The 27,018-nt window shown below is 33.0% G+C and overlaps 2 protein-coding genes and 1 pseudogene across 2 annotated transcripts; 1 reads left to right on the forward strand and 2 right to left on the reverse strand.

Moving 5' to 3' along the window:
- Positions 1–4,994: 4,994 nt before the first annotated feature.
- Positions 4,995–18,855, reverse strand: TMED5 (transmembrane p24 trafficking protein 5). Its single transcript, XM_039838857.1, has 4 exons — positions 18,486–18,855; positions 13,809–13,906; positions 9,878–10,061; positions 4,995–7,588 (listed from the first exon to the last, which is right to left on the reverse strand). The coding sequence occupies exons 1-4, from the start codon at positions 18,672–18,674 to the stop codon at positions 7,370–7,372; spliced, it is 690 nt and encodes a 229-aa protein (XP_039694791.1). The 5' UTR covers positions 18,675–18,855; the 3' UTR covers positions 4,995–7,369.
- LOC120583500 (uncharacterized) lies at positions 13,526–13,644 on the reverse strand (annotated as a pseudogene).
- On the forward strand, positions 18,821–26,484 carry LOC120583345 (coiled-coil domain-containing protein 18-like). Its single transcript, XM_039838858.1, has 4 exons — positions 18,821–19,275; positions 24,737–24,898; positions 25,545–25,651; positions 26,248–26,484. The coding sequence occupies exons 1-4, from the start codon at positions 19,198–19,200 to the stop codon at positions 26,447–26,449; spliced, it is 549 nt and encodes a 182-aa protein (XP_039694792.1). The 5' UTR covers positions 18,821–19,197; the 3' UTR covers positions 26,450–26,484.
- Positions 26,485–27,018: the final 534 nt, after the last annotated feature.

The following is a 27,018-nucleotide window of genomic DNA, read 5'->3' on the forward strand; positions in this document are numbered from 1 at the left end:
GCAAAAATTGCTTGGAAAACAAAGCGCCTTGGTTTTCTATTACCTAGTAATACTGTGGAGCAAGACAAAAGCAAAATTATACTACAAAAAAAATCAATGGACCTCACATGCTTTTGGATTATGGAAGAGATTTGCCGATAAAGGGATAAAGGAACCAAAACTGTGCCTCAGTAAGTCTAAGATGAACCAGTAGGCTTTTCCTCTTCAACAAGGTGTTAGAGTTTGTTCATGCCATTTGTATATTATAGGAAAGGGAAAATAGTGTTTTGTAGAGTATAGACTTGTCATATAAAAATAATATTTAGAGACTAGCAAGTTGACATGGTTTTATTACATGTACCTAAGGATTAAAGGGAAGCACTGGATTAAATTTTTATAGCGAATAAACAATATTGATCAGTATGTAATATCAAATTACACTGATAATATGAACCTTCACCATTTAGAACATTAAGATATATAGTTGTCAAAATATCATTGTAAAATAGAACTTCATCTATTTACCATGATTATTCTCTTTAGAAGTAGTATGAATTTTTAAAATTATGGTGTATATGAGTATAACTTTGGTTTTACATCTTTTATAACTTCATATTGAGAGGTTGGACTGAACTCTTTAATATAAGTCATAAATGAAATTCACTTTATATAGGTAAAATATGGTTTTAGTTAAAAACTATTTCTTAGGAACCTCATTATTGCTCATATTTTATAGATTATTTTTCTGAATGTTTGCATTAGTTGCCTACGCCTGCCATAACAAATAACCACAAACTTACTGGCATAAAACAGCAGCAATTTATCTCACAGTTTCTAGAGGCTAAAAGTCTGAAATCAAACTGATGGCTCTGAGAGAAAATCCATTCCATGCCTCTCTTTTAGCTTCTGGTAGGAGCCAGCAATCTTTAGCATTCCTTGGCAGTAGACTAGCAATATTCTGTTAAATCTCCCTCTCCTTTCTCAGGTAAAGGATACCAGTCATTGGATTAAGGAGTCCAGGATGATCACAAAATCCTTAACTTAAATACATCTGCAAAGATCCTATTTCCTGATAAGGTCACATTCACAGGTACTTGGAGTTAGGACTTGGACATATCTTTTTGAGATGGACACAGGTCAATACTTTAGTATTACAAGAAATTTTTTGGTATGCTTCAGTTCCTTAAAATGTTTTTTCAAACCGTTTTGTATTATTTAAATACAGCAACCATGCTTTGAATGAATACCTATGAGTTGCTTTGAAGAGAGAAATGAAATATTAGGAGCCATGCTTTGAATTCTTAAATTATAGAGGATACAAACATAAATACAACTAAATTTAAGTTGAAATGTGATAAGTACTATGGAATACTGGTACAAGGTTCCATAGAAACTTAGAATAAACCTAAGAGAGGTGTTAGAGAAGAACTTATTGAAGAGGATGATAAGATTTTGACTGGTAAAAATAGGGTAGGATAAGAAACAGCATAAATTCAAAGAGATGGAGGTTTTTGGGGTGGTGGAGGGAGTTCAAGGGTTATAGTTTAGAAAACTCTAGGTCTTAGTTAAGACATGAGAGTTAAACAGTATTTGTAAACTATGACTAAAGGTATTCAAATATGTTACATCCCTGGAGAAATGAGATTGCTTTGGACTGTGGTATTTCATTTGTACCTTGGAAGAATAGATTACCTTAAAAAGTAGCTAACGGAGAGAAAAGCTTAGCTCAAAATGAAGGAGCAGGGTAAAAATAGGCCTGGCTTTGAGAATCAGCATCTCACTCAATATATGAGGGTCTATTCTTTTACAACTAGGAGAAAAGTGAAGTAGTTAAAATTACCTCTTTCATTTACTGTTCTCTTTGTTGAGATTGGTTTTATTTAACATGAAGCTAGTAAATTGTTAGCTAGAGTAAGTTGTTAAACTCATTATTTAACATGAAGCTAGTAAATTGAAGCTAGAGTAAATTGTTAAACTCATTGATGGGCTCGTTCAGAAATATGTATATACCAACACAGTAATGTTTGTTTCAGGTATAAAATTCATCTGTCTCATTTTTGTTTGAATTTTTATTTTAAAAATTATAGACTCACAAGAAGTCACCAAAAAAAATGTACAGAGAGTCTTGGTGTACTCTTCACAGTTTCCTCCAATGGTAACATCTTGCATATTAGTACAATATGGAGTCCAGAAAATTGACATGGTACAATCCAGAGTTTATTCAGGTTTCACTAATTTTATAAGCACTCATTTGTGTGTGTGTATATAGTTCTGTATAATTTTATACATAGACTTATGTAACTACCATAATTAAGAATGAATCATTCTACTACAAGACTGCCTTTATAGCCACATTTCCTTCTCTCCATTCCTAACACCTGGCAACTACTAATCTGTTCTCTATAATTTCATTATTTCAAGAATGTTACATAAGAGGAGTCATACATTGTGTAACCTTTTAAGTTTGTTTTTCACCACTGATCATAATTCCCTTGAAGTCTATCCAAATTGTTGCACGTATCAATAGTTTCATTGCTGCATAGTATTCCATGGATGATGTACCCAACTTTAGCCATTGAATCTTTGAAGGACATTTTGAGTTATTTCCAGCTTTGAGCTATTACAAATTAAGCTGCTTTGTATAATTTGTGTACAGGTTTTTATTTGAACATAAGTTTTCATCTCTCAGGAATAATTGTCCAAGAATATAAATGCTGGGTTGAACGGTAAGTGCATGTTTAGTTTTATAAGAAACTGCCAAAATATTTTCCAGAGTGACTACCATTTTATATCCCACTGGCAATGTATGAGTGACTAAATTTCTCTTGCATCCTTGCTAGTATTTCGTGTTGTAACTTCTTCAGTAAAATGTCTGTTCATATCGTTTGCCCATTTCTAATTGTATTGTTTTTTCTACTGTCGAGCTTTGAGAATTCTTTCTATATTCTAATTTTTTTTGGATATGTGATTTATATATATATATTTTCCCCATCTGTAGCTTATTTTTTCATCCTTTTAACAGGGCAAAAATTTTTGCTTTTGATGAGGTTCACTTTATTAATTTTTCTCTTAATGGGTCATATATTTGGTTTCAAGTATGAAAACTCTTTAGCCCTAGGTCTTGAAGATTTCCTCCTATTGTTTTGAAAAGCTTTATGGTTTTTTTACATTTAAGTTCATGTTTTTATCTATGTTTGCCCCAATCTCTCCAGCATTATTTCTTTAAAAATCTGCCTTTTCTGTTTTGAATTGCTCTTGCACCTTTGTCAAAAATCAGTTGGACTTGTTTTGGTGTATTTCTAGAATCTGTTCCATTAATCTGTGTGTCTGTTCCTCCACCAATACCTAGTAAGCCTTAAGTAGACTTTCTTCTTTTTCAAAATGTCTTAGCTATTCTTTGCCCTTTGCCTTTTAGAATAAATTTTTATAATAAACTTGTCTCTACAAAAACAAGCCTTGCTGGATTTTGATAGGAATTATGTTAAATTTATAGATTAATTTAGAAAGAATTGACCTTTTTACTATTTTATACTCCCAATCTATGGACATGGTTTCACCATTTATTTAGGTCTTTGACAAGCATTTGATAATTTTTAGCATACAGATCCCGTACATATTGTGTTAGATTTATACCTTAGTGTGTCATTTTCTTTGGAATGATTTTAAATGTTTTTAATTTCATTTTCAATGTGTTTTTTAATATCAGGCAAGAATCTAGCATTGGAACTCTAAAATGTGTTTTTTAAAGCTCTGGCCTTTTCTTTCAGTTTTCTCCTACAAATGGCATTACTAGTCCTTTTAGGTTTATTAGTCTATCCTCCCACTCAATATCAGATGTAGAAATAATCCTTTTTTATAACATGTGATCATTATTGCCACTTGAGAACTTCCAGGATTGGGGCGTAGTCTTATATATAAGGAAGTTCATTTCAGTATTAAGTAACTTTCTCATTGTTCATTTTGCTGTTGACTCATGGTCATTGAAGACCTCCAAATTTTTTCCCTGCCCTTCATTTTCTTGCCTTTCTCTTTCAGGTTCAGGGATCCAGAGTCCATCATCTCAAAGTGCCCTCTCTCATATATCATCTTAGGTCTGGATTCTTTATTCTCTGCCCTTTCCCCAGATGTACATACATTAAGTGTAGTGTGACTCCAGTTTCTAATGACACAAGCCTTCTAGACACCCAAGCACCTGCAAGTGATGGGAGTGTAGAAGCAGAAAGGTGCCTTAGGAATTCTACTAGCTTGTTGAGATGGTATGAAGGAAATGCCCAATACTTTACCAACCTCCCCCAAATATTAGACACTCTTATATGCTATTTATTTTAACTAAGTTTTAAGATGTTACTTATGATTATTTCTACAAATGAATAGGCTTAGTGGAGTTTTGATTTCCCAAGATCACTCAGTTAATGAATGGTCTAAGGATGATGGATAGCAGAATCACAAATTGGGTTGGTTAATTTAAGATTTGGAGCCATATTCCAGACCTAATGAATTAATGCCTGGAGTTGGGTGGAGGGAGTGGAACAAGCTCCCTGGGTGCTTATTTACCATTCCAAATTTTCAGAACTGATAATCTGTTACAATGCATGTTTGGGCAACAGATGAATAAATACACATATAAACAGTACTCCAATGCGACCTAGAATGATTAATATATGATAAAAAGTGCAGAGGACTATGAGTTTTCAAATGGAAGGGAGAATACACTTAGCTAAGATCAATGAAGACTTTTAAAGATTAGACAGCATTTACAATGACTGGTAGATAAGTTAGATTTTAAAAATTTTATTTTATATATACTAAGTACAGTATTCATTGCTCATTTAATATGGCTGTTCACAACTATAAAGCAGTTTGAGCAAAACTGTGCATTATACTTCAGATGAAAAACATGGTGAATCAATTTCTTTTAAAATTCCAGGTAAAGAATTTTCATTTGGGGAGGCACAGAATTATAAGTACTCATTGTCAATTTTAAGACACAATAACAATGCTTAAGAAAGATAAAATTACATTTGAATTTGTAATTTATTTCAATGCTATTTCAACCACATATTTACCCTCTCTTGACAGTCCTATGAAAAAATATGCATATCATTAATGATCCAAATGCAAATCAGAGCAAAATTGTAGGCCTTAAAAACCAAAGACAAAAATCAGTTAAGTGATAAATAGCTTACTCAATTTTAGCATAATTTTATTTTTGAAATTGAATACTGACATTAAAAAAAATCACAAGGCAGATAATACATCTTTAGAAATATTAAAGAATTTAGTCCTTACAAGTTTTACTTTTTTTTTTTTTTTTGGTTAATACAGGTAACATGCTTCCTAAATAATCACTTTGTCTATAAAAATTAAAATCGTCCTAAGTATTCCTAAATTCTTTGTTTTCCAAATAAGGCTATTATAGTCTAAGAAGTTACTGAATCATAGGTTTAACATTGGAGGCACAAATCATATGTAAAAGATGATGTAACAAATTGTTAGGTAAAGAATCAGTACAGTGCGGTAACTAGACATATATAAGAGGTAGAATTTTTAATCACAGTTTTATAGAAAAGATGCAGTAGTTTATATTTGTATTGTTTTATTAGAGTACTAGAAGTGTACTTTTCATTATGAGGTTAAGAGAAAGGAGAAAAGGGAGGGCTCTTCAGAGACAACGATCTTATGGGCCCGAGTTTTGCATGTGTTAACAAGGGCTACTCCTGGACACATAAAGCACTTTCTTGGCCAATGAAGGTAAATGACGTTTATCTCATTTTGAAAAAGCTTCAGAGTAGGGAAATCTAAGTTTCTGTTTTCCCAAGGTCATAAAGAGGGAAATAAATCTCTTTGTACCATTTCTGAGTGTAAATTATAAATGAAACCATTCTGGATATCAACTATTGCTTAAGAATTCTAGCAGTACTAACCTACAGAGGGGTTCTATACTCAAGCTTATAAGTTGATTGTTTCTAACTCATTTGTCATAAACAATATTACATATGGGTATAACCTAAAATTCTACTGAATTTATGATGTAGCTAAATTACTAGTATTTGAGTAAGACCACAAATTGCAGTAAACTAGGATGGCACAGACTTTACAGTTATTCATATGGAGTATTTAAACTTGAGATTCTGTGGTTTTCCAATCCTTATATGAATGTCAATAAAATGATCAGAAAAGTTAGTTATAATAAAAATGGGAATACATAATGTGTACCCAGTGCTAAACCTTACAGTAGGGCTTATGTTTCATAAAGTGTACCTGAATACTTATAAAAGATAATTTGAAACAATAAAACAGTTGTAAAAAATAAAATAGCCAAGTAATGTTTCTTCCACTTGACTGGAAATTATTGCATGATATGTATTAGTATTGGATCATTATGTTGAGCCAATCAGATTCCATATACTTTAGAGTTTATTTAAGTGAACTTTATTTTGATCAGATAGTCTCAAACTTACCTAAATTCTTTTTTATTGATTTTATTATTTTTTACTGATTTTGAAAACTCAGAAAAGGAGATATTTATTAGGCCCAGATCCTTTTAGCAATATTTCCTTCACAATTGCTGGTAATAATGTACTATCCAAGTCAATAACCATGTTAAAATTAACATAACACTGTTAACAAATAACATGAAAATAAAATTATTTCCCTCACATTTAATTTTAAAATCCTATATCTCAGTTAAGGATTAGACAATGTATCCTTAAGAATGAGCAACCTTTAGCTATTTATTCTTCACTTTAAAGAGAAAATTTGTCCTAATTTTAATAAGTATTTTTAATCAAAATAAGTCTTTGGGAATGTAGGATAAGTATATAAAACATACTTTTTGCTAATATTTTAAATTGAAATATATTTGGTTATAAAAGTCTCACAAATCTGTTTTTCTATTATGGGAGAGACGCATATGTAAAAACAGAAAAGTTGAGTCTTTGTCTTATAAAGATATTCAATCCATGATTAGGTAAATCTCAGATGATTTATAACTTAATACATTGAAAATTCTACAATTGTAATTTGCCACATTAACAAAGAAACTTCCAGGTAAGAGAATCTTTTAAAAATATTATTCGGTGTTGCACTTAGGCTCAAAGTTCATTTATTTAAATCACCTGTGACATTTGCAATTTTTTTTAAACTTTGGAAAATGCCATTATTAATATGGCTTCATTCAATTATACCTATACTCTGCACAATATTTGTTATACACTGAAGTACAACTGCAGCAATAAAATTATGCACAGTGAAATCTTTCACATTAAAACTATACTTGTTTCACATGGTGATGACTGAAAACATTTTGGAAAAGACTATTAATGGTCTTGACTGTAACAGTTTATTGCATTTTTCTTTCTCTTTCAATGGTAAAGAGTAATTTTGAGTTTTAAGTTCTACTTTTCCTCTTATCTTCAAATAGACTCTTCAGCATATAAACTTGAACGGCTGACACCACCACCATTACCACTAAATTAACCATAGACCAGAAATTCACTGTATCGAAGTTGCTTTCTTGTATGTTTCGATCACGAGCTTCAAATGCTCTAAGCATAGTTTGGATATGACCACTTTTGCTTAGTCTCGACTTGATACTGTTGATAGATTCCTGGAGACAAACAAAATAATTTTACTATAAAAGAATGCTCACTAATTTTAATTTTAGAACGTGTTTCACAGTACCCTGATACTCAATTTTACATCCAAACACAAGGTTAATTAAGGGACAGATACTACTTAGATTACCAAAAGATCTTCTGTAAAGTTATGTAATAGTCCTGGATATATTTAAATTATTGTTAAGTTATTTAACAAAGAAGCAAAGCTACCGTTAATTGAAAATAATATGAAAATATATTTGACTGGCATAGTGCCAGGAATTTTACATACATTATCTCTTAGCTCTTGAAACTATAAAAAATGACTAAGTTTTAAAACTAATTGATAAGAGCTTTTAGGTATTTACCTTTATATAATGAATTGTGTGTTATTATTTTCTTCGTTGAATGTTAGTCTGGTCCACTTTAGAATTTAGCAAAACACCCATGTTTTTATCTGACAAAGTAGTGAAATTAGAAAATATTTCAACTTTAGATGTACATACTGTACACCAAAAAGAATAACCTTTTAATACAAACATGTGCCAAGATAACATTCATTAAACTTACCAAGAGGCAGTCTAAGTTGCACATCTTCTAAAAAACTTATAGTATGGACCTGATCAGAAATGACTTAAAAACTATAGACTACATGAACATAAGGTCAAACTAAGTTGAGACCTGAAATGATGTCAAAACATTTATGGCAAAAATAAGAAAATACTAGAAACATTTTCCTGGAGTCATTTTGCTTAAAATCCAAAAAATATACTCAAAATTTCAGACTGCTGGGCTAAACCTAAAAAAAAACTATAAAATGTAATATCACATGAGCATATTTGCAAAGCAATGCAAATATTTTCCAGAAAAATATGAGATTCAGATCCTCAAGTAAAAAGAGCATATGCATAGTTGTTCTAGATATCACAATGATGTGATAGTCAAATTTCAAGTTTGCTATTGTGATACAAATTTTGGGGAAGTAAATGGAAAAGTTCCTGAAAGACATTTTATTTTTCTTAGATTTATAAGTATTTTAAGCCATATTTAAATCTGGATGAGAAGAAGACTAGTAGTGGAACTATATGGGTACATCATTTCCATTTTAATTTTGAGCTGGTTTCCTTATTAAATGGCATGAAAGGGGAAAAGGAGGGAGGCTGGAGCTAGACTAGTAATAACTGAGTCATCTTTCTTTTCTAAAATTCAACTAAGTTGAATGCACATATGAAATCATGGTAAGATCAAAAACTGTCATGGTAAAAATTCATGCCAATCAAACTTAATCTTTCAGTTTGTATTCACAGTAACACCAGTGGAAAAGGTAAGAAAACTAACATTGTGTGCCAGACACTGTTTAAAGCACTTAGACATATGCTATATCACATTTCATTGTCACAACTCTAGAGGTATTACCCCATTTTGCAGTATTAGGAAAGCAAGGCTTGGAGAGCTCAGTCACCAAGGAATTATGCATATGATATGATCATTTTGTACTCTAACTTCTTAATCTAACTGATCTATAATATGTCTCTTCTGCTATAATTTGATAGTTCCTTTACTAAGAAACCTGGAATGGTCAAAACACAAAAAAGTTCAGGTATTGGAGGATATACTCTTTCAAACTTGCAATAACCATGTTATTTCTCCTGCAGCTATTTGTAAATATAACTAACATATTAATAACATCTAGCTTTAGTTGAAGGGTTATAACCTTTCCCCCCAGCCCTAGTAGTGCTATTATTAGCAAATAGGTTCTTATACATGCATATTTCATGATATACTTTATCATGTTTATGATAAAGTATAAAGCAATTCAAGCAAAGAAGCCATATTCAGAGTTTTCACTTCTGAGTTTAGTGTTAGTTTCTGATGAATGCTAGGTCTGGTGTAAGTAATGTAAATAATGTTCCCAAATTAATCAAGTATCAAATTTCATGTTATAAAAACTATGCTGTGAGAAAAATGTCTGTACATTTTAAGTGTTTACACATTACTCAATTTTATTCTATGTGCAAGTATGCTACAGATTACATTCTTTTATTAGTGAACATTCTAAGGGAGTTTTGTAGTTTAAGAGCCTGTGTTCAAATTCTAGTTCTCCCTCTCTGGTTGTTTAACAGAAATATTACCTCATCTCCCTAAACTGCAATTTCCTCATTGGGAAGATAGATAATCCTCATAGAGTTAAGTAAAAATTACATGAGATAATGCAGGTAAAATACTTAGCTCAGTGCCTATCAGAGTAAGGACTCTGGATGTTAATAATTTTTATTATTTTATTAAAAGCCCATACTGACCAGGATGTCTTCTAGTTTCATATCCAATATATCTGTGCCAGTAATATATTTCTTCCAGTCCTCTTGTTCTTGTTCCTGTTCTCCCATATTATCCAGGATTAATTCAAAGAAAATCACCTTCTCAGAAATGGTGCTGAATGTATTATCAAAGCAGAACATGTAGTCACCAAATTCAGTTTCTACCCTGTATTAAAAAAAAGGACATGTCATCATTTATCTGTACTTCTATTTGGGACCAAAGGGAAAACCATTACAGATATATAAAATAACATGATTTATAATAATTGGACAGGTTACTGATAGATTTCCTTAGTATTTAAAGATAATCTAATTTCTTGGGGAAGAGGCAACCTAGAAATATATTCAAGTACTTGAAATTTAGATGTGCTTATTATTTACTCAGTAAATTATGGTAAATGATCTTGACCTAATTTTTAGAAAAGGCTAGAATTAAAAACCTAGATACATGATACTTCACAATGAACTTCAAAATTTATGTTATTAAAAGTAATTTATCATGAGTTCATATGCAGATATGACTTATGATCCTCCCCCTTCAAGAATAGAGATTAATCTGTAAAGTGAGTTTTGGTTTTTAAAGCAGTGATGGATTTTCCTAAATGCTTCCTTCCAGGCCTATACCAATTAAGTACATCTTTGTAATACGGTTCACAGTAGCCAACAACCAGAGCTTTACTCTCAGTGGCACTGCCTTTATTGAATAAATGCCACTCACATCTAAACTTATGATCTTGGTTTCACATTTCATATTCAAGATAACTAGCCTGGGCAGAGTTAATTTAGCCAAGTAGTTTTCTAATAATTTTTTTGCAGAGAACTGTGAACAAGCAAAATATTACACAGGTTAATAACATTTATTACTGCTAGCCACACAGTTCAAACTGTTTTACTTTTCACAGGGACTATTCATGGAAGGTTAGTCTAAATGATTTTAAAATTTTCTTATCTCCGGTATGCTGGATTGCTAAAATTTTGAGGTGCTTTGTATTATTTTCTGTAGCATTCTGAATACAACATGTGATGCTCATCTTTTAAGCCAATCTGTCTTTTTTCTCCCTATTTCCAACTTATTATTTTTGTTTAAACAGATAACTACTTAGATTTTCAAGTTAATCTTTCTACAGTACTGCATGCTTTGCAATCTCAGTCATGATAAATCTGTCTTTTAAGGATGTATTTAACCTTTGGAAGGAGCCTGAAGCAAACAATGGTGAATAGTGGGGGACAATTTTAAAAGGAAAAAAAAAAAAAGGCTATTATGTAAAGTTAAATTTAATGTTAATAGCTCTTTACTTTTAATCTTGTTTAGTCTTAATTTTATTTAACTCAGCTTTAGCCATTCTTAACCCTGCATTGGATAAAAAGGGTAAGCTTTGTATCTCTTTTTATATATAAAGTATATATGTGTGTGTAGACACACACAGTACAACAATGCATATATAGTATACATAGTATATATAGTAAATCTGGAATTAAATCTAGTATTAAAATTTCATGGGAGATGATGAGGAAAAAAGTGTCTTAAAAGGCTGCATGGAGACCAGGGTAAAAATGAAAAATGTTTGAGAAGCACTGACTCATATCTAACCTTCAGCATGTGTATAAAAAAAAGATGTTTACTACTTTATAGTCCTTCGTATATTAATTTCTAAATGTTGACTGCTTTTAGAAGGAATTTTATTATTACAAATGAAAGAAAATATTATCCAAAATAGAGTAAATTTTCCTTTCAAATATAATAAAGGTTAGCATAAGTAGTGCAAAATGTCTGGTGTGAGTTAGGGTACTATTAATTCAGTTATCTAGAAAAATGCATTTATATATGACTCCTCATTACAGGCAGTGCTAGACAAATAGGGATTACTTAAGCTTTAAAAGCCTCTGTTTGGAAGAAATTTTACTAATCCTGACTTCTGGACGGACAGTATTTGTTTTACAGATTTAAGAAAAAAACTATTTCAATGCCATAACTGAGATTTTAGTTGCTTTTGAAAGTTAATATAGCTAAAGGTAAAATTTTTGTTAAAATCTAATTTTTACAAAATAGATTTGTAAATGTGGTATAGTGATTGAGAGTGAGCTGGACTGCTGGGTTTTAAATCCTGGCTTTGCTGTTCACTGGCTATGTAACTTTCATGTACTTAATAGCTCTATGCCTCAATTTCTTCATTGGTAAAATGAAAATAATATCATGTACCCCATAGGATTGTGGTGAAGAATAAAATATATTAATAGATGTAAAGTGCTTAGAACAGTGTCCTGGCACATCAAAATAATTCAATAAATGTGAGGTCTTATAAACATACTCTTGTTTTCAAATGTTTTAATGGGAGGTAATTCTATGCACTAAACAATAAGATACCTTCCCACCCCACCCCACCCCACCCCGAACAGTTAATTTATCTCTAAAGAAAAGCAGAAAATTGGAGAGAAATAAAAATTGACAAATTCTATACATTTTCTGTATTCTGAAATTTAAAAATTGAACTACATTTTTAGTTCTTGTTCATGAACCTATCAAAGAGAAAGCATAGTTAATCCCAAGTATATCAATTTAAACTGATTTTTAAAATGTATTTCTCTATTTTATTAATAGTTTATTACAAATATTTTCTTCTGAACTCTGCATAGGTGAAATGCCATTTTAAAAAGCACTTTGAAATGAATATCTTAAAAATTATGGTGGAGACATTTTTCCCCCCCATTCATTCATACATGTATTCAATATTTACTATTAATTACATGCCAGGTACTTTGGTTAACAAAGACCAATAATTAAAATAATAGCTAGTACTTACATAGTGCTATGTGCCAGGGATGTTCTAAGCATCGTATGGTAGAAAGTAAGAATTTTGGTTCATCCTGCCTCCTCCTCTTAATAAATGTATATCCCTGCAGACTTATTTAACTTCTCTGAGCCTCCTTGTCTGTAAAGATTCCTTGTCTGTAAAATGGGAATTAGGGAATCAAAGAATCTATCTCTTAGTGAGTTGGAATAATAAATATAAAAGCATATAAAATGCAAATCCTAGTTTATGGCAAATATTAGACACTGTATTCATTCCTTTCTATTAACTTACAATGTAGTTTTAATACAATAACATCAGTGAATTAAGAATGCTAGAGTAAAATAAGAGAATGGAACATAGAAACACCATTGAGAGATGAAAAAAGAGAAGTTAGATTAAGAAGAGAATATATGGCCTTTTGCCAAACTTTGAAAGTGTGATAACAAGTATTTTCTTTCCATATGGTTTTCTATGGTCAGATCTTTTACGTTTAGGTCTTACAACTGTCTAAAAAGAGTGAGATCTGAGTAAAAAAAATTTTTTTACACACACACACATTACTGTTGTTCTAAGAAAAAAAAGAATGGGCAAAGATGATATAGCCAGCAGCTCAAGAAACTTTAGGATACATACTTGGAACAGTAAATTATAGATAAAATGGAAGGCCTGTGCTAGCCAGAAAGGGAGGTTTAAAATGCCACAAGAGATTGAACGTAATACCTAGGGAATACTCATCTTTTAGTTGTTTTTTTTTTTTTTTTAGGTGAGGAAACCCTTGGTTGACCTCACAGATTGCAGGGACCTTGTCAGTTTACAATCCCTTATTTTATTTTTTTTACATCTACAGCACTTGGTCTTCTTAGGTGGTCTCTCATCCAAGTACTAACCAGGCCCAATCCTGCTTAGCTTCCGAGATCAGGTGAGATCAGGCTTGTTCAGGGTGGCATGGCCATGGAGGAAAATATTTTAGTTTAAGATAAACCATTATCAAGGACTGTTGGAAATGTTCATAGGGAATCATTTAATATTGATATTTAGTATCAACTGTGCTAAATTTCCATGCCCTGCAGATAGCCCACTGGTATTATCCAGCCCAAGGAATCAACTAAGAGATTACTTACGTGTGAACTCCATCTGATTTTCTTTGTTCAAAAACTAAGGTTCTTCCTTCTGGAGAAGCAAGATAGAAATCAATATCTAATCCTGCTCCATCTAAAACCTGTAGAAAAATATAGAAAGAACACATTTTAAATTCTGAAAATATATAAAGTAGATGATACAATGAAAAGATCTTTACAAACCTAGAGGGGTAAGAAAGTCAATGGACTCATGTTAGAGCTAGAAAGGAGCAGAAAAGTCATCTAAGTTCAATTGCATTCATTTCTTACCAATTACTGTTGGCTATCACCTAAATTTAGGCCTTATGGGTATTACTGAAATAATCTTCCTAAAACAATGCCTTCATTGAGAAGCCCTGTAGAGTAAAAAGAAACACAGAAGGGAGTTCAAATGGTGAACCTTTTACTTTAGCAATTCAGGGTGTGCTCTGTAGCTTTTCTGAGTTTGTTTTCAATAAAATAATAACTCATTTAAAACAAGACTTCCATGATCTGACTCCAAATGACTTATCAAACACATTCATCTGCTATTCCCCAGTATGAAGTGTATATTCAAAGAAAGCTGTTTACTTACTGGTCAATAAACATAACCTATTCTTTTATAATCCTGAAATGTCCTGCTGCTGCTCCTGATGATGATAGCAGCTAACAATTACCGTGTATGCCACACATTGTCTTTTAAGTGCTTTATGTGGATTAATTTATTCCTCACTATAACTCTAAAAGGTAGGTCCTATTCTTATTTTTAAAAAGCAAAAACAAAAAACTGAGGCACAGAGAAGTAATTTTCCCAAGGTGATACAGCAAATAAGTGGCACGAGCAAAATAAGAACTCAGCAATCTGTCTCCAGTGGTTACTCGTTTTCTTATATAACACTCCATTTTTATTTTTCTTGGTAGCTTTAATGGCATTACATAAAAATTACCTATTCTTGTACTTACTGATCAAAAGAAATGGTTTCAAATGGCTAACTAAATATACATAATTCTTTTTCTTCTTTAAATTTAAATGAAATGAAGAAAACATAATACAAATAATAACAACACTGGAAATCTAGGAAGACTGTTAATAGACTTGAAGAGGAAAGAATTTCTAGAAGGTATTCATTGAGTAAAGGCTATAGCTAGTTATCAGTATCTATCAACCTTAAAATCCTCAAATGTACATTGCAAACATGTGATAGAATGAACATGGATGGAGACTAAAAATCAGAATTAGGAGCAAAAGAATTCTCAGAACTAAGGTGAAAAAGTATAGATGAAAAGCAGGAAAATCGTTAAAAGCCTTCATGAAACAAAGATTTCAAACTATCCATCTAATTTGCATTTCAAAAGAAGAGACATGAAGGCAGAAAATTATCAAATAAGAGAATAAAGATTCAAAAAATAAAATTCATTAAACTGAAAGAATCTAATAGATGTGAAGCAGGATAAATGAAAAAGATCCAAAAATCCTGTGTTTTCCAAAGAATTTAAAATAACAACCTAGAAACTTCTAATGACAAGTAGTAGAGAACTGCAAAATAGCAAGAATTGGGATTGGCATCATAATTTTTACATGTAAGGTGCAAAAAAACAATGGAGCCATGTCTTCAATGTTCCCAAGTAAAATACAGTATTTACTGAAGTGCAAGCAAAAAGTAAAGCCATTTTCAGATAAGGACTCAAAACATTCTAAAAGAATTACGCAAGTTTATCCGTCAAAAAAACAAAAAGATATCCATCAAATCAAAACGAGCTATAACAAAACTAAGCAAAGACATCATCAAAATTAAGATTGGTAGTGGCTATCAGGCTTAATGAAATTGTTAAAAATGGTATTTAAGAATACAGAAGCTAACAAAACTATAAAAAATACATTTAAAATATAATTTATTAAAAAATAAAAAACAATACCATAATACAAAACTAAATTTCCCAATGGATTCAATGGAACATGATGGGCAAGTGCCACTTGCCCCTGTCTGTTATGCTGTCGTAATAGTGTTTCAGTTCCTCAAAAGTAATGTCTTCTTCCTCAATGTTTGGCACATGCTGGTCTTTTTACCTATCCCCTCGTTCCACTCACCCCCTTACGCTTAGTAAGCCTGATTCTTTATCTGAACTCTACTTCCTCTAGGATGCCCTCCCTCAATTCCCACATGAAATCAAGTCTTATTAAATAATTTTCATAGCTGTATGCATTTACCTTCATAGCACTTTGATTTATAATTTCACATTTATTTTTGTAATAATTTAGCATCTGTCCACAAACAAGACTGTATGAGAGTATGGACTATACTTTTACTCATTATTGTATCCATAGGACTTAGCATAGTACTGATACAAATTAAGCAATCAATAAAGATTTAAATTCTTAAGTGAATGATCTATTTTATTCATAAGACATATGTACTAACATTTAAAATTTTCAAGAATTTAATATTTTGTGAGGCTGGTCAATTATCCTAAAAGTGTCCTCCTAAACCTGAAAAGTAAAAAATGGTTAAAAGTTGTTCAATATGTTACTGTATCCCAAGGGCAATATCTGGAATATTATTAGTTCCCTGAAATTTTAAAAACTAAGACAAAAACCAGTAGCTTCTGGTTATCAGAAAATTATTCATAGAGTAGGAAAATGCAAACAAAGGATTGAAGATGATCTCTTCCTATAAACCCCTCCAAGATTACCTAAGATTATAGACATAAAGATTTTACTTCTTGCCTCAATCAAAACAAACTGGGGAGAATGCTTTGAAGGAGTAGTCCCTTTAATAGTCCCTTTATACTTAAGATGCAAAGTATAAAGCTAAAACAAGCCAGCTATATAACACTAGAAGTGTAAATGTGAAAAAACTAACATTTGTTATATATTTACTACGTGTCAGGGATGGTCTATGACTACTTATTAACTCATTTCTTCAAATTTCTGAGGTAAGATTTGAGATTAAGTAACTTGTTCAATTTCACACAGTGGTAAATGAGAGGATTTCGATCCAGGTACTTTATCTTTATAATTGGAGCTCTTAATCATAAGAGTTCAGTGGTTAAAATAGATTTCCTCCCTAATAGCTGGGTAAATACTGAGGAATTTTTTAATAATACAAATTATTTTCTTACTTGGACTATTTCACTGATTTCCTTGCCTCAAATGTTGATTTCCTTATGCCCATCTTCCACACCATACCCAGTGATCTATCAGAAAAACATTCTTGACTGGTACCATGCTGTGCAAATCTTCAATGGCCCCTGCATAGAATAAAGGCAAAGCTACTTAGCATGGGCACTAGGCTAAGATCATGATCCAGCATTCCTGATGTCTCTAATCTTTTTCTTTTACTTCCACTCTAGACTTTCTAAAGTCTAATAAAAACTCAGCACTTGTAGTGTCTATAACGTACTGCTCACTGCCAAAACACTCACACTGTGCATTTTCAGAACCGTCTACTCATTTTGTTCCTTCTGAAATGTCCCCCCTTCCTTGCATGTTTTTCTCGTGTAGGCATCTTTCTAGATTCAAATTTATTTTCACCGGAATCCTTTTCTGAAAGCCCAGAGACCTGGCCCTCCTCTAACAGCACTTAAACATATTTTATTGAAATTACCTGTTTATGAGCCAGTACTCTTTAAATATTAAGATCCTTGAAAACAGGGACTCTTTGTTTTGTTTGTATTCTCCCCCACCCCCAATTACTGGCACATGGTAACTGTTCAGTAAGTGAACTTTTGAACTGGACTGAAAATTAAGAAACGTTGAGTTCTGGCCTAAGTTTTGCTCACTATGTGACTTTAGATACTTTATGCTTACCTTGTAAGTTGATAAATAATCTACTTCCAAAGTCCCTTCGAATGAACAGTCTACATAACTATTTTGCTCTATATGTGACAGTACCTGTTACTGAAAAAGATTCTCTATATCAACTTTTAAAAATTAACATCTGATTATAAATTAACTTGAAAAGAAAATTAAAAGATGAACCGCACCAACACATCTTATTTGCAGTGCTACCTAATAACATCGAAATTAGCTGTGTCGGAACTAACAAGATTTCTTCTAAGAAATTACCTTCTGCCAGAATGATTACATAAATTAAGACAATCTCCCATGTAATATTATGCAGACACTAAAAAGGAAACAATATGGGAGAAATGCTTCAACTGATAAGAAAATATACCACTGAAAAAGTCAACAGCCCCATTCACAATATTCCAAAATCGGATTTAGTGATAATCTCATGGTCACAATTCGAAAATCCTTAACTGAAGCAGTGACAGTGAAGATTTATAATATTGAGGTTGGGTGAAGGTGGTGGGGTAAATAAAGTATCATCATCCTGTCCAGTGATGAAGGAGAATGTGTCTCAGTCCTGTAATGTGAAATTCGCAGTATTGGAGTGTGTACTGGCTAGCAAAGCGATGCGCGAATTATGAAACAAACACCACGGACATCACTAAAGCTGGCCTCATTCCGACGGGAGGAAAGGGGAGAGGAATGGTCAGTTCCAAGTTCCGCCTAACTACTGGGTCCCCGGCCCCACCAAGAGGCCAGCCACGCGCGCCTGCGCGAAGCTAGCCAGCTTCTCGGGTGGCCCTCGCCTTTCATCATCCCTGCCGGCCACAAGAAGTTTCTAAGCGGGTGAGAGGCGACAACGCTGTGCAGCTGGGCTAAAGGAAGGGTGTTGGCTCGCCCTCCGCACTTACTTGGTACTCGATCTCCAGCGAGGCCTTCAGGGGCATGGGCTGGTAGAAACACTCCTTCTGACCCGCCGGAAGGGTAAACGTGAAGTCGCTGTCTAAGGAGTGCAGGAAGCCGGCCACCCCCGGCAGCAGCACTAGGGGCAGAGCGGCCAGAAGCAGCACCGGGAAGGGCGTCCAGATCTTGTCGCCCATCCCTGCCGGGGCGATCTCGGGCAGGAAAAGGCGTGAGATGTGTGGGTTACTGGCACCTAGGCTCCTTTTTTCCTCCCTGGACTCCTCGTGGTTGGCAGTGAAACCTGGAGCCTGAAGAAACCCCAGGTGGTGGCTGCGGCGGTAAACGCTCGCTCAAAGGGGGAAACCCGGACCTCTGAAGGGTAGGAACTCAGGGCGGGGCCAGCAGTCCCTTTCCGCACCCTCCTGTCTCGGCCCCCTCAGTATCCGCCCGCCTCACACCCGAACAGTCGCAAGTTTTCACGGCTTCTCCCACACCAATGGGCGTCGTGCGGTTAATTGTGGGAAATGTAGTTCCCAGCGAGCGGGCTCGGACACGCTTTCAGACCACGATCCCCGAAAGGCACCGCGCCTTTTGCGTCGCCCCACGCAGAGCCAGGACGGGGGGCGGGGCTGCGGCCGGGGCGGTGCGTTCCTAACGGCTCCCGCGGCGGTTCGAATTCATTGCTACCCGGGTTCGCCAGCTCCGCGCGTGTTGTATCTGATGGTTCCACGCCCGGGGCCGGAGAGAGGGTCTGAGGCTTCCGAACGCAGGCGAGAACGCGGCGGCTTCTGTCGTCGGGTGGGTCTCTCTCCCAGCTATGACTTGGGTGGTGAGCGACTGCTCTCTGGAGGGTGGAAACAGGCCTACGTGGGGGAGTTTTGTTCCTTTCCCTCCAGGCATCCTTGGACGCCCTTCGTCTGGTTATCGCCTGTGCTGCGCACGCCTGCTCTGCAGGATCGTATTTAAATGAAAAATCGGGAGAAAGCTGTCTTGTTTGCCTCAACTTCTTCCAGATGAACGTAGGATCATTTCTGTCATTAATATAAAGCTGTGACCTTCCAACATGAGGAATCTTTCTCGACTACAGCCCATCCTGTTACACACGGGGATATAAAGAACACTTGTTCTTCTTTGTGATGGGTGTGCGTTTGTACAGCTACAAACGTATTATTTGGGCCAAGAGATGACGTCAGGGCCTGTAGGTAGCACGATGTGCTTTTTCACATATGTACAGACAATGAAGATAGTTTTTTGATTACCGAAGTGGGGAGGAATCTTCATTTGACAATAAATGGCCCACTGTAAAAAAAAAAATATATGACTATCAGACGTATCCACTGATACGTCAAAAGGGTTAGAGAATTCTTACCCTTTTGACAGGTAAGAAGACGTTGGAGATAAAACCTGATTTAGTTGATCTATAATATCTAATGGCATTTTAGAATTTACCTAAATTTAACCTTTTATCCTTCACCGTCCTGTAGGAAGCTAGAGATGTTGAGAGATAAAGCAGAATGGGGACTTGATCCATTGACTTTTGTCTGGGAGAGTTCTCATGTAAGCGGAAGCAAATTTGGGGAAAAAAGGGGAAAGAGGGTAGAAACATTTTCTCTAAGATTACACAATGTCTCACTTTCCTGTCAGAGTTTACTTCAATAGGGTGAGAGTTTTCTTTTTAATTTCCTCACATCTGAGAAATTTTGAGTAGGGAATAAATTTGTCATACTATATTAGCTGGATGAGGGGACGGAAGGGCAGTTTAAGAATAATTTATTCACTGAAAATACTGAGTTTCCCTCAGTGCCTTTCAATCCTGAACATAATACACAGGACTCCTAGCCTTTTGCAGCTTGAGATGTGGCCAGAATTCTAGAAGGGTCATGAAAGAGATGCTGCAATGACAAAGGTAAAGGGGATCTGAAAGAGGAATGTAATTTTAAGATTATTTGGAAAGATCTACAGGAGTAGTAGAAATTATAAAGCCTTCATTTAATACATAATAATTATATTTATTGATCATTATTAATAAAATGTGGCCCCTTATAACGATTTTTATGTGCAAAGGTATTTAGTAGAGAATTTCACTACCCTAGAGATACACTTTGGTCAAAGAAACAAAAGCTTCTCTTCATGTATTTCTATGAGTTAACCTGCCATGTGTCATTTTGATCTCTGTGGTTATGATGTGAATGTGTGTGCTTTTAGCATTTTATAACTATTATGAATGGAAGAAGGGGATAATCTTTATCTGGTAATAAATTGCTTTTAGGAAAATATGAATGACTGTAATGATACCAATTTTATCACACATCCAGAGCTTATAATGTGATTCTGTAAGTTCAAAACCTCATACTGAAATTGATTTATAATAAGAAAAAAAAATTGCAGTGTGATATAATTAAAAGGTCTTTGGATCCTGATAACTTAGTTTCAAATCTTGGTTCCATTATTTACAGTTTGTGTGACCTTGAGTACGTTAATTTGTCTTATTAGTTTCTCCATCTTTAACGTGGAATAAAAATACTTAGTCCAATGATAACTAGACCCAGGCTATAATGAAAAATCAATTCAATGAAATTCTATAGAACTTTCCATATGGCTTTACACTGCAGAGAGCTTTCTTTTAGATCATCTTGAAAGATTTCACATTTGAAATAGAAAAATAATGAGTTAACTTCTAAGTAGAAAAGAATGAGTTAAATTCTGTTAGTGTTAGAGTATTTTGACTGACACTACAGGTTCTTTCCTGCAAGGTACAATAAATTCATTTATTTTTTTTAAGAAATGGAATCTAATTCATCAGACTGCTGTAATAAAGACAATGAAGAAGAAAGTTTGCTTGCAAATGTTGCTTCCTTGAGACATGAACTGAAGATAACAGAATGGAGTTTGCAGAGTTTAGGGGAAGAGTTATCTAGGTAAATAAAATCACATATAGAATTTAGATATGACTTACCTTGATGAAGGTAAAATGTATGAATTTTCATTATTATTGTGTTTCTCATATGTCTCTAGAATAGAAAATGTTCTAAAATTTTGACTATCTCAATTTAGGAAAAAAAATAGAGAATCATCTGTATATTAAGAAAACACTTGTATATTAGGACTCTGAAATATATGTTTTAGGCTTAATTAATCTATTATGACTTTTTTTAAATCTTAAGTAATTCTAGCATAGAGGCTCTAGAAATACATAGATGAGTAGTTTAAAACTAACTATAATTTATTTAAAAATTGAGTTGAAACATTGCCTTACATTCATAACTGTGACTCTGATTTCCAATAGCATTTCAAGGACTTTTCTTTCTGTTTTCTTATTTAATGTATAGAAATTTGGAGTGAATACTTAAATTATTTAAGACCTAAAATGCATTTTCTCTTTTTTCTCTAGTGTTAGTCCAAGTGAAAACTCCGATTATGCCTCTAATCCCTCAAGGTCTGAAAGGCTCATTGTGGAAGATCTTTCTCAGCCTAGCCAGCTTGGATTTTTGAATTACTCACCTTTTAACAAAGTTTGTAAAATGCCCAGTAGCAGTACTGCTTTTCAAAAAAAGCCAAGAGATAAGGTTATTGTTTTTAGACTTCTCTACATAAAAGTAGTTGTAGTGTTTGCCCTATCTACTGAAAATACTTTTTCTTTGAGTTTTTTCTTTAAATGACTTATTCATGTTTTACATAATCTTTTACTACAGTGCTCAAGAATCACTGAATTCAAATATAATGGCTCCTGTTTCATTCTAACAAGAAAGTAGTTATTTTTGGTGTATTATTCTATTTTTAAACTTCTATATTTATTGCCTTTCTGCAATTAAATATCTTGTTTTCTCAAATAAATTGATCTTAGCACTATTCCATGTACATAATAGGTAATCATGTATTTAAATGGATAAAGTATACTTACTCTTTAACCTGGATTGGGGTACAGTGTGATAGCATGGCATTATTCTCCTTTAATTATCCCTGAATTTTGTGGATCATCTTAGATATCTTTCCTGCTTTGGAACTCTCTCTCTGCCTCTTTCTTATTCAGTCATATTATCTATCTCCCTGTGTTTGCTCCTCTTCTTTACTCAACCCTTTTATATCTTTTTCCATTCTTCTTCCTGTTTTTTATTATCCCACTGCCAGTGTGCATATATACACATGGTTGCATATGCACGTCATAATCTTTTTTTATAAAAATTTGCTCTTCCCACTTTAGAAAGCCAGCATTTGAGAGGTTCTCTTTTTGTAAGGAAGCTGCTTAATGAAGCTATTTGACTAAGCCTATATTTTAAGAAATGAATTCAAGATTATGTCATTCTGGAAAATTTGATCTCTATCCTAGTTCAAATTGCTGATTATTTTTTTAATCATATTTATGCCATAGTTGAGTTCATTGTATTTTATTCTAAGCAAAATCGAATGACAAGTTGGAGGGAAAAAATATTAGTAATGCCTATTAAAGACAAAAGGCTAATCTCTTTAATATGTAAAGAACTTCTAGAAAGAAGAAAAGATGAACAACTTAATAGAAAAATGGGCAAAAGACATGTATGGAAAAGGAAATTAAAATAATCTTCAAACAAAAAGATGCTCAATCTCATAATAAGAGAAATTCACAATGAAACTGTAGTTAGGTACCAGATCTTACCTAACAGATTTGTAGACATCCAGATGTTTGACACTATTTTTATGGTGAAAATCAGGGGAAATAGGCACTCTCATACATTGCTGGTAGGAATGCAAAATGATAGAACCCCTATGAAGAGGCATTTGATAATGTTTGCTAAAATCACAAATGTGTTACCTTTGACTTGTATATCCCATTTCTAGAAAATTATCCTACAGATATGCCTATATTAGTGCAAAATGAGGCATTGTTTGTCTTAACAAAAGATTAGAGTGGTTCTCGAGTGTTCAGTAATAGGGGATTGGTTGAATAAACATGCAGCCGATGGGAAAAAAACAAAATAGAAGTTCTTACTGTATTGATTGTGGAGAATTGCCAGGATATATCATTTAAGTAAAAAATACTAAGTCAGAATGATATATACTCATCCCTTGGTATGTGTGGGTGATTGGTTCCAGGATCCCCTGCAGATACCAAAATCTGAAGATGTCCATGTCCCTTATATAAAATGGTGTAATATTTGCATGTAACCCATGGATATCCTCCCATATACTTTAAATCATCTCTAGATTACTTATAATGCCTAATGCAATGTAAATACTGTATAAATAGTATTTATACTGTATTATTTAGGTAATAATGACAAGAAAAGTCTGTACGTGTTCAGTGCAGACAAACCAATTTAGGCCTAACTACATATTACACATTGACTACAGGGTAACTTTTTTTCTCAAATATTTTTGATCCATGGTTGAATCCATGGAAGGAGAACCCCTGAATACAGAGGGCCTACTGTATATTGTAGTCTAGTTTTTGCATAAGGAAGTGTGGGGTGGGCAATTTGTTTGTATATGCATGTGGAAACACTAGAAGATTAGATTTAATTAAGACTATAACTTAACTCTATTAGCAGGTTCTTATTTTTTGCTGTATGAATGGTGTTATACAAAAATTTATAAGCAAATATATAAAAATGATTACATACCAACTAAAGATAGGAATGAGACTCTGTACTTTTTCTTTTATGTAGTTTTGACTTTTGGGTTGTATGATATATTACTTTTTCCAAAAAATAAAATTAGAGAAATCATGTTTTGAAAACCTCAAACCTCATGAAATTTATTGTAAAATATATATTCAAAAGAGTGTAATAGAAATATACATATACAGTTTAAAGAGTATTTTAACCATTATCCATTTTATTGTTGCTGGACATTTGGGTTCCTACCATTAACTATCTCTTAGGGGCAGTTTAGCTATGAATATTTTTATATCTCCAGGTGCAAAAATATGAAAGTTTCTGTCCGATTTATACCCAGGAGTAATATTTTGTGTCTTTTTTACTTCTTAAATTCTTAAATATTTTTAGCCTATTCAACTTTACTGGATAATACCAAGAATTTTTTCAAAGTGTGCCATCGTTTTCCAAGCTGTACTTATTTGTGTACCAGTAGTGGAGGAGAGTGCTGATTGTCTCACATCTCCTCACCAACACTTACTAAATACCTTAACTCATTTTTTGAGCTACTTTATTATTTTATTGATAATTGTTCATCATTTTCCATTAATTACATGTAATGCTTAATGAAATAATAAAAAAATTGCTCTTTAATAATCAAAACCAAATTGCTCTTTTTCATTTTTCAGATACCTTTTTCATCTTCTAACCCCATTGATCAGGAGATCAAAAGTCTTCGAGAGAAACTTAATAAACTTAGGCAACAGAATGCTTGTTTGGTCTCACAGAATCATTCTTTAATGACTAAAATAGAATCTGTCCACTTTGAATTAACACAGTCAAGAGCAAAAGTATGTTTCTTCTTTTTTTTTTCAGCATGCATCTTTTTATTTATTTAGTATCTGAAAATGTTCATTACCATATTTCTCCTACCACACAAAGTGGAAAGACCTTTGGAAGTTCTTATGTGGAAATCACTCAGTCACGTGTGCTTGTGTTCAGGGTGGGTGTTATTTGTTGAGTTTTAGATGTTCAGCTTATTATTATTTCAAGGGGAGAGATCCGGAGACATCCCTCACTCCACCATGCTTCTGACAGCGCTCCCTAAAGTATGTTTCTTAAACTGGTGACTGTGTCAACAGAAAATCATTATAAGCACTTAAAGATTTATAATTGGAAAAATATTCCTTGTATTGTTTTAATATGTTATGTGTAATTTTTATCATACTAATAGAGTATCACCATATTATGGAATCAATTTTACATGAATTTAGTATCTGAAAATAATTGAGGAGAACTCATAGTCTGTGCATTTAGATAAAGCTTCTTAAAATCTTAAGATTACAGATTTGTGTAGTTTTATTGTACAAAGAAAAATACCTTATTTATCTTTTTAAAATAATACATTCTCATTGTTGAAAACTTTATGAATAGAAAAAAGAACAGGGAGAAAATTACTCTGTTTCCACCATCCAGGAACTTCCTTATTTGTTTTAGGTCTCTATGCTTGAATCTGCTCAACAACAGGCAGCCAATGTGCCAATCTTAGAAGAACAGATTATAAATTTGGAAGCAGAAGTTTCAGCCCAAGATAAAGTTTTGAGGTAAATATACTTCTTATAGCTTTACAATTTTTATTTCATAATATTATATACTCAGTACTAAAATGAGAATTTAAGAAGTAAAATACAAAGAATTAGTCGATTTATAATTTATCCTCTTCTGCCTTGAAATGAGAAATATATGCATACCTAATAGCACATTACTTCATTATAGTGATTCTCAAAGTGTAGTTCTGGCACCAGCAGTATTAGCATCATTTGGGAACTTGTTAGAAATGCAGATTTCAGGTCTTATCTCAGACTTACTGAATCACAAACTCTAGGATGTGGGACCCAGCAATCTGTGTTTTTACAAGTCTTGCAGATGATTCAGATGTGCCCTGAAGTTTCTGAACTATATGGTAATGCTTTTTGTATCTGACCATGAAATAGGATATAAGCTATATATTCATCACTTGATGGAAATATTCTTTTATTTCTTGTTAAAACTCAGTTAATAAATGATAACTATGCCTTTTCTCTTAAATATTTGTTTCTCTTAATTCAGTGTTTTAAACTAACAGAGTTACTAATACTGAACTATTCTTGCATAGTGGCATATCCTTAATATTCTTTAAAAAATATCCTTTGTTTTATAGAGAGGCAGAAGATAAATTAGAGCAGAGCCAGAAAATGGTGATTGAAAAGGAACAGAGTTTGCAGAAGTCCCAAGAGGAATGTATAAAGTTGAAGGTGGACTTACTGGAACAGAGTAAACAAGGAAAGAGGTATGTGTTTTTTAAAGCAAGCAATTCTTTTTATAGGGGAAATGAAGAATATACTACCTATTTAAAATTCTAGCTAAGTTTTAAAGTAAAAAATTTTCAGAAATTTGACAGTGGAATAACTTAATGTTCTTTTTTGTCCATTATTTTTTTTAATTTCCCATTAAAATTTTCATGTGTGGATTTTGTTATTGGCATTCTTGATTGGGATTAATTCTCAGAAGCCTGATAATGATTATCAATGTAATGATATTTGCTTATTTCTGAAATTAAGTTGCATGAGCTACATAAAATTCATGAGTAGTGTGTTTGGGTCTTCCTTAAGGAATATATAAGTAATGTAAAAATATCTATTTTGTATAAACCATGTCTTAAGATGAAGTTTGTAAGTAATATTAACCCAAGAACCATTAAGTTTGAATATCAATTAACTTTTAAATTAATATTTAAATTTTTAAATTTTAAATTAATGTGATTTTACAATATAATATTGTAATTATAACAGCTTTTACATAGAGTAAAATCACAGTCTGCATTTTTCTCTTTTAAACTAAAAATATATTTTAAAAATTTATGATATGACATAAATAAGGTTACAAAGAAAGTATACTTTACAAAGTTGTCATAAATAGATTAAATATTTGT

Source organism: Pteropus medius, unplaced genomic scaffold (assembly GCF_902729225.1).
Source record: "Pteropus medius unplaced genomic scaffold, Ma_sr-lr_union100, whole genome shotgun sequence".
NCBI lineage: Eukaryota > Metazoa > Chordata > Mammalia > Chiroptera > Pteropodidae > Pteropus > Pteropus medius.